Here is a 9,226-nt window from a genome sequence, read left to right as displayed (position 1 = left end):
TCTGATCATAAACTTTATTGTTATGCATGAAAAAAAAGTATTTATCCATTTTCAATTCTAATGAAAAGCGATGTTCATGTATTCTGAACTTATTAAGGAAACAGTAAATATAAATGTGCAATGACTGACAAATCACTTGTGATATTTCTGTTAATACAAATATCACTCTACTATGTCTGATTGCTGCTAATTATCTTCAGTTTTTATTGACAATAATTTCAGTGGTTGCTCCTAGTATTTGACTGATCAGTTTCTCCTTTCTAGTCACAGATTACTTACTAATACCCAGCATGCACCGCGCTGACTGATGGCCGGGATTCTCCTGAGGATCATGGGTAATGCAGTGTTATGTCTCGAGCCACGGGGGCAGCCATTTTGTTGAAGCCCAAGTCCAGTGGTCCGCACAGAGCAGAGGTCGGGTGTAACATCCCCCGGGTGAGACGAGACAGGGCCCCGCAGATGGTAATTACACTGACTGCTATATAAACTGTTATTACATGTCACACATAAGCCTCTTAGTAATATATATATATATATATATATATATATATATATATATATGTCAGCTCTCCTTACATGGCTCATACATATATATCAGACACACATAAGATCCTATTCCATGTCATTGTCATTTATTATATATAAGTTAACCCGTGCATGATACTCATGCCTTCTAGTCAAATCAAGCTACTTAAGGTGTTAAAAAGGTTCTTGTCATGCATTTGGGCCTAGCCCAGGCCTCCTCAGGGGAAGAGCGTTACTTCCCGACGTAAGCGCCCTTTTTTTAACGTGGTTTTGTCCACATGTCACCACCTCATCATTCTTCCCCATCACCTCATCCTTCATTTTCATCGCCACATCTATCCAGATGTCTATCCAGACACAGGGATCTCTCTCAGCGGTCCTGAGTATCACACTCCTCTCACTCTGTCACCCCCGGCAACCACCAACCACTCCCCACTGTCACCCCCGGCAACCACCAACCACTCCCAACTGTCACCCCCGGCAACCACCAACCACTCCCCACTGTCACCCCCGGCAACCACCAACCACTCCCAACTGTCACCCCCGGCAACCACCAACCACTCCCCACTGTCACCCCCGGCAACCACCAACCACTCCCAACTGTCACCCCCGGCAACCACCAACCACTCCCTACTGTCACCCCCGGCAACCACCAACAACTCCCAACTGTCACCCCCAGCAACCACCAACCACTCCCTACTGTCACCCCCGGCAACCACCAACCACTCCCTACTGTCACCCCCGGCAACCACCAACCACTCCCAACTGTCACCCCCGGCAACCACCAACCACTCCCCACTGTCACCCCCGGCAACCACCAACCACTCCCAACTGTCACCCCCGGCAACCACCAACCACTCCCCACTGTCACCCCCAGCAACCACCAACCACTCCCTACTGTCACCCCCGGCAACCACCAACCACTCCCAACTGTCACCCCCGGCAACCACCAACCACTCCCCACTGTCACCCCCGGCAACCACCAACCACTCCCAACTGTCACCCCCGGCAACCACCAACCACTCCCCACTGTCACCCCCGGCAACCACCAACCACTCCCCACTGTCACCCCCGGCAACCACCAACCACTCCCCACTGTCACCCCCGGCAACCACCAACCACTCCCTACTGTCACCCCCAGCAACCACCAACCACTCCCTACTGTCACCCCCGGCAACCACCAACCACTCCCAACTGTCACCCCCGGCAACCACCAACCACTCCCCACTGTCACCCCCGGCAACCACCAACCACTCCCCACTGTCACCCCCGGCAACCACCAACCACTCCCCACTGTCACCCCCGGCAACCACCAACCACTCCCAACTGTCACCCCCGGCAACCACCAACCACTCCCCACTGTCACCCCCGGCAACCACCAACCACTCCCAACTGTCACCCCCGGCAACCACCAACCACTCCCTACTGTCACCCCCGGCAACCACCAACCACTCCCTACTGTCACCCCCAGCAACCACCAACCACTCCCTACTGTCACCCCCGGCAACCACCAACCACTCCCAACTGTCACCCCCGGCAACCACCAACCACTCCCCACTGTCACCCCCGGCAACCACCAACCACTCCCCACTGTCACCCCCGGCAACCACCAACCACTCCCAACTGTCACCCCCGGCAACCACCAACCACTCCCAACTGTCACTTCTCCTTCAAGAAATATATATATTTTTTTTTAAAATCTTTATAAACACTTTTAACAATTAACAAATTAAATTAACAAATTAAAAATATTTTAGTATACCAAATTTCAGCCCTTTCTGAATTTTTTTCCCACACACACTAAGAATTTAGTAGGTCAGTGTATAACTCCGCCCAGCAGGTGGCGCTGCAGCTTCGTTTTATTTTTTTTCCACACACAGACACACACACACACAGACAGACTAACACACGCCACTAAGCATTTATATTATAGATGTGTATATATATATATATATATATATATATATATATATATATATATATATATATATTAGTACCGATGGAAGTGACAGGTTCTACTATTATATGCAGTCTTGTATGTATGTGTCACATTTTACTGATGAAAGATTTATATTACAATAGGTTTATATTACTGTAATATAATTATACAGTCTCAATATAGTGATTTGTGAATGGTACATTATAAGGAACCAACCAAGGCATCTAGCCCTGGAACGTTCCCAAAGGCACTCCGTGGCCATGTAACATTACAGATTTATCTTCCCCCCACCCATAGAGGTGCGAGTAGAAATCTGTGATGTTGAGGTACCGTAGTACTTTCAAATGTGCGAGGCCGCAATGTTCGGGGGAACATCGTTACTAATGGAATATGCTCCTTAATAGCGAATGTGTTTTTTGCTATCAAAACATAGGTTAAAAAACTTTTCTTGTGCATATGAACTGGTTGGGTGTATGTGGGTGTAAGTATGCATGTGCAAACCTGTTGCATAATGTGTAACATGTGCAGGATGTAAATAATGTGCGTAACAGATCCAACTATCGGGTATAGTCCATGCTTAAACATAAAACCCCGTAATGCCGTATATCACCTAATAATGACCCCTTTAAAGCCTCATTACATACTTTTAATGCACCATTCTCTTCCCAGGACCACAGTGCTGTTTCGCTCTCACTCCCAGAAGGAGCTGTTATTGGTCACAGCAGCTGCAGTAGCTTAGTGAATAACACTTGTCATTGCACCCAGGTACTGTATAGTTAGCAGGGGCGGATCTAGATAAAATTTCTACCGGGGGCGATTTAGGCCCAGCCCCCTTTCTGCCATCTAAGGCTGCCGGCGGCTGCACACTATGTGCAGGTCCACTCGGCAGTGACAATGTGCTGCTTGGCTGCTGTGATTGTGTTTAAAACACAATCAGAGCAGCCGGGCAGCACATTGTCACTGCCGAGCGGACCTGCACATAGTGTGCAGCCACCGGCAGCAAGCCCCTGCTAGGGGGGCGATTGCCCCGATCGCCCTCCCCCTGGATCTGCCACTGATAGTTAGCCAGGTTCTGTAAAGTCGGTCAGTATTGCACAAATAGGGATATCTCATCATCATCATCATCATAATTTATTTATATAGCGCCACTAATTCCGCAGCGCTGTACAGAGAACTCATTCACATCAGTCCCTACCCCATTGGAGCTTACAGTCTAAATTCCCTAATATAGACACACACTCACACACAGACAGACAGAGAGGGAGAGACTAGGGTCAATTTTGTTAGCAGCCAATTAACCTACCAGTATGTTTTTGGAGTGTGGGAGGGAACCGGAGCACCCGGAGGAAACCCATGCAAACACAGGAAGAACATACAAACTCCACACAGATAAGGCCATGGTCGGGAATCGAACTAATGACCCCAGTGCTGTGAGGCAGAAGTGCTAATCACTAGGCTCGGGGACAAATATCGAAGTCTGTTGTTCATAGAAAAAAAGGACATTTTGCAGCTGTGTATGCTTAACAAATTTGTCAGCTGCATCTTAGTATTACTATTGTTATTGTTTTTCTGGATATATTTTGAATCCTGTATAGAAGATATATATGGTGGTGGATACCTTTTTTAAGGTAAAAAACCTCCAGATGTGAAAAAAAAAGTCTTTAATTTAACCTGTCTGTACTGTCCTGTATAGATCTCCTGACTGTCTCAATGAGGATGGAAACCGTCAGGAGTCACATGACTGAGAGGATATTAAACCTCACCCTAGAGATCATCTACCTGCTGACTGGAGAGGTGAGGGGTTCTGGGAGTGTGCACATGGGTACTCATTAAATGCTTTCATGTCGCATGATCATCTGTAATCTTACTGTGCTAGTAGTACCACATCCCATTCTGCTATGAGAATACAAGATCCTGAGAAATCAGATTTTATGATTATTGTAAGTTCATAGATATTTACTAAAAGTATGTGCTGGCTAATTTACCCCTTACACCAGTATAGGGGGCTGTAGATTGCAAGGTCATAAGTCAAGTTTAATCATTGCATTACACCATGCCTGGCACTCACAGTGATGAAACTACTGGGATTGGATTGCTAATCAGATTCCACCCTCTTCATGCTCCTCCCTCTATGTCACACCGTAGAACTCAATATATTCAGTACCTCATAGAATTCTCATCTCAGACCCAAAATACATGAACTCAGACAACTGTAGATGAGACTCCCTATTAAAAATATCAGAAGCATCAGGAAGGGATGGAATTAATTTAGTGACTGTGTTCCCATGTTCTTCTTTCTGTGACTGACATCCTGTGCTCTTCATTCTGTGTCTGTGACATCCTGTGCTCTTCATTCTGTGTCTGTGACATCCTGTGCTCTTCATTCTGTGTCTGTGACATCCTGTGCTCTTCATTCTGTGTCTGTGACATCCTGTGCTCTTCATTCTGTGTCTGTGACATCCTGTGCTCTTCATTCTGTGTCTGTGACATCCTGTGCTCTTCATTCTGTGACTGTGACATCCTGTGTTATTCTTTCTGTGTCTGTAACATTCTGTGCTCTTCATTCTGTGTCTGTGACATCCTGTGCCCTTAATTCTGTGTCTGTGACATCCTGTGCTCTTCATTCTGTGTCTGTGACATCCTGTGCTCTTCATTCTGTGACACCCTGTGCTCTTCATTCTGTGTCTGTGACATCCTGTGCTCTTTATTCTGTGTCTGTGACATCCTGTGCTCTTCATTCTGTGTCTGTGACATCCTGTGCTCTTTATTCTGTGTCTGTGACATCCTGTGCTCTTCATTCTGTGTCTGTGACATCCTGTGCTCTTCATTCTGTGACTGTGACATCCTGTGCGCTTCATTCTGTGACATCTTGTGCTCTTCATTCTGTGACATCCTGTGCTCTTCATTCTGTGTCTGTGACATCCTGTGCTCTTCATTCTGTGTCTGTGACATCCTGTGCTCTTCATTCTGTGACTGTGACATCCTGTGCGCTTCATTCTGTGACATCTTGTGCTCTTCATTCTGTGACATCCTGTGCTCTTCATTCTGTGTCTGTGACATCCTGTGCTCTTCATTCTGTGTCTGTGACATCCTGTGCTCTTCATTCTGTGTCTGTGACATACTGTGCTCTTCATTCTGTGTCTGTGACATCCTGTGCTCTTCATTCTGTGTCTGTGACATCCTGTGCTCTTCATTCTGTGACTGTGACATCCTGTGTTATTCTTTCTGTGTCTGTAACATTCTGTGCTCTTCATTCTGTGTCTGTGACATCCTGTGCCCTTAATTCTGTGTCTGTGACATCCTGTGCTCTTCATTCTGTGTCTGTGACATCCTGTGCTCTTCATTCTGTGACACCCTGTGCTCTTCATTCTGTGTCTGTGACATCCTGTGCTCTTTATTCTGTGTCTGTGACATCCTGTGCTCTTCATTCTGTGTCTGTGACATCCTGTGCTCTTTATTCTGTGTCTGTGACATCCTGTGCTCTTCATTCTGTGTCTGTGACATCCTGTGCTCTTCATTCTGTGACTGTGACATCCTGTGCTCTTCATTCTGTGACTGTGACATCCTGTGCGCTTCATTCTGTGACATCCTGTGCTCTTCATTCTGTGTCTGTGACATCCTGTGCTCTTCATTCTGTGTCTGTGACATCCTGTGCTCTTCATTCTGTGACTGTGACATCCTGTGCGCTTCATTCTGTGACATCTTGTGCTCTTCATTCTGTGACATCCTGTGCTCTTCATTCTGTGTCTGTGACATCTTGTGCTCTTCATTCTGTGTCTGTGACATCCTGTGCTCTTCATTCTGTGTCTGTAACATTCTGTGTTATTCTTTTTGTGTCTGTAACATTCTGTGCTCTTCATTCTGTGTCTGTGACATCCTGTGCTCTTCATTCTGTGACTGTGACATCCTGTGCTCTTCATTCTGTGACATTATGTGTTCTTCTTTCTGTGACTCTGCTATCCCGTTCTTCACGTTCTCATTCTGTGACTGTGACATCATGTGTTCTTCATTCTGTGACATCCTGCACATGGTACTCAGACCTTCATTTATTTCCTGTGTGTGGTCCTGGGATCTTCATTCAGTTACTGTCCATTCTATGGTTCTTTATTTGGACACTAAGAGACATTGTTAGACATTGTGCCATCCTGTGGTTTTAATTAAGTGACACTGTCATTCTGTGTTTGTTAAGTGACTGTGCAGTCTTCTTTGGGCGACTGTCATCCTGGTATCTTTTATTCAGTCGGTTGCATTAATTGATGCTGCCATTCTGTAATTTTGATTCAGTGACTGTGAGATCTTCAGTAAGAGACTGGGTCACCCTGGAATCTTTGACACATAATTGTAACCCAGTTCCTGCATGGCCCAGGCCAACATACATTATCGGACAGATTCCATCATTCAATAGACAATTGATGGCCATATACTGTATATTATAAATGTATATTTCCATAGAGCACATGTTCTTGAAAAAAGGAACAGTGTTTTATGCTTAGCTTGATATTTACCATCCTATGCACAGGATTACACAGTAGTGAAGAAGAAATCTGGTGAGTGTGTCACACCCAGCAGCCATCCCTGTGTGTCAGGAGGACTGAGCAGGACCCAGAGCCCCATCACGGTGCCTCCACCTCACTCACTGATACATGAGAGAAACAATGACCAGAGGATTCTAGAACTCACCAACAAGATCATTCAGCTGCTGACTGGAGAGGTGACTGCTGGGAATGGGACATTATACAGAAACACCAGGGGATGTGTCTGGGTGATGACTGTATCATTGTGTGTGTCAGGTTCCTATAAGGTGTCAGGATGTCACTGTCTATTTCTCCATGGAGGAGTGGGAGTATTTAGAAGGACACAAGGGTCTGTACAAGGATGTGATGATGGAGAATCACCGGCCCCTCACATCACTGGGTAAGAGGAGACTTTTTTTTTTTTTTTCAATTTGTTTTATTAATAACACCTGATCTTGAACAGCATTTCAAAATATAAAACTCTTGAAAGGTACATTAGTGAGATGATAAATGCAAATACAAATTTAACAATGTGTATGACACTCTCGCACAGTGCTTTTACAAAACAAATTCAGCTTCATATGAGCGTGGTACCAGGACGATGTTATTTTGTTTTAAATTATACAAATAAAAGGAAAAAGATAAAGAAGGGGGAGTAAGAGGGGGGTATAGGGCAAAATGGGGGGAGGGGAAAGAGCAGATTGGGAAGGTTAGGGGAAGGAATTCACGCTTTTATGTTTTTAGCAGAAGGTAATAGTTGAATCTGAGATTTCAAGTAACAAATCGGATATAACTAGAATTGAAGCAGGGGTTGGTTGTAATATGAAGCCTATGAGACTTTTTTTTGCAAAGGAGAAGGCAGGTTTGAGAGCCTTCACTATACAAATAATTTGGAAATAACATTCCAAAGAATTGACTTATAAAGGAGAGAACCATGCTGAGGGCCACCTATTTAAACATCACCTGATCATCACATACAAACAATGTATTCAGTCACTGTGTGTTTCCTACAGATGGATCCAGTAACAGAAATACCCCAGAGAGATGTCCTCATCGTCTTTATTCACAGGATTCTATTGAGGCAAATCACAATATCCCACAGGATTATCAGGTAGTTGGATTTGAGATTAGTATTAAATAATCTGGAGGGAAACTGGATGCTGTAAAATGTCATTTGTTGTATTTGAATTAATTAAATTATACACATTTCTGATTTTTTTGAGTATTATTTTAATGTTTTCCTGGTTATTTAGTGTGAAGACCTGAGTATTATTAAAGTAGAAGATATAAAGGAAGAAGAGACATATATGAGGGGTGATCAGCAGTGTAAGGAGGAGGAAATCCCTACAGATATCTGCACAGGTGAGAAATACACACTAAATACAAATGAGTTTTGAGGTTGTTTTATCTGTTCAACATGCAAGTCATATGCTGTATGTACCTTTTTATAATTGTAAAGTGTAGTTTGCAAATTAAACACTTCAAGATCATAAACTTTATTTACAGCAGATGGACATAAAAGCGAGAATACCTCAGAGAGACCTTTCATTTCATCCTCAGATTGTGAAATAAAAAATAACAACATCACACAAGATTCTACAGAAGGACAGCCCATCGCCCAAAATGTACAAGTACTTCACACTGCAACTATATCATCTGATTTCTCTACTAATAAGGAATGTTCTAATAACTTAGATATTTTTACAGAAAGTATAGCTCATAGAGGTGATAAAATATTTCAGTGTTCTGAGTGTGGAAGATGTTTTTTATATCAGTCAATCTTTGTTAGACATCAGAGAACTCACACAGGTGAGAAACCATTTCCATGTTCTGAGTGTGGGAAATGTTTTACAATTAAATCAAGTCTTGTTGATCATCAGAAAAGTCACACAGGTGAGAAACCATTTTCATGTTCTGAATGTGGGAAATGTTTTACAGTTAAGTCAAATTTTGTGAAACATGAAAGAATTCACACAGGTGAGAAGCCATTTTCATGCTCCGAATGTGGGAAATGTTTTGTACAGAGTTCAGATCTTGTTAAACATCAAAGAATTCATACAGGTGAGAAACCATTCTCATGCTCTGAGTGTGGGAAATGTTTTACACAGAAATCAGGTCTTCGTAACCATCAGAGATATCACACAGGTGAAAAGCCATTTCGATGTGCTAAGTGTGGAAAATGTTTTAAAGATAAATCAAATCTTGTTAAACATCAGAGAATTCACACAGGTGAGAAACCATTCTCATG

The 9,226-nt window shown here is 43.8% G+C and overlaps 1 protein-coding gene across 2 annotated transcripts in view; it reads left to right on the top strand.

The window, feature by feature from the left end:
• Positions 1–298: 298 nt before the first annotated feature.
• Positions 299–9,226, top strand: part of LOC142159813 (uncharacterized) — an 89,953-nt gene continuing 81,025 nt past the window's right edge. For both annotated transcript variants that reach the window (XM_075214580.1, XM_075214579.1), the window contains exons 1-6: positions 299–462; positions 4,158–4,258; positions 6,984–7,175; positions 7,255–7,378; positions 7,992–8,089; positions 8,232–8,340. In XM_075214580.1, the coding sequence (XP_075070681.1) occupies positions 4,175–4,258; positions 6,984–7,175; positions 7,255–7,378; positions 7,992–8,089; positions 8,232–8,340 (607 nt within the window). In that variant the 5' untranslated portion in view covers positions 299–462; positions 4,158–4,174. The remainder of the gene's footprint in view (positions 463–4,157; positions 4,259–6,983; positions 7,176–7,254; positions 7,379–7,991; positions 8,090–8,231; positions 8,341–9,226) is intronic.

The sequence above is a fragment of the Mixophyes fleayi genome, chromosome 6 (genome assembly GCF_038048845.1).
Source record: "Mixophyes fleayi isolate aMixFle1 chromosome 6, aMixFle1.hap1, whole genome shotgun sequence".
NCBI lineage: Eukaryota > Metazoa > Chordata > Amphibia > Anura > Limnodynastidae > Mixophyes > Mixophyes fleayi.
The sequence above is the reverse complement of the archived record's forward strand: the minus strand, read 5'-3'. Positions and strand labels throughout refer to the sequence as shown.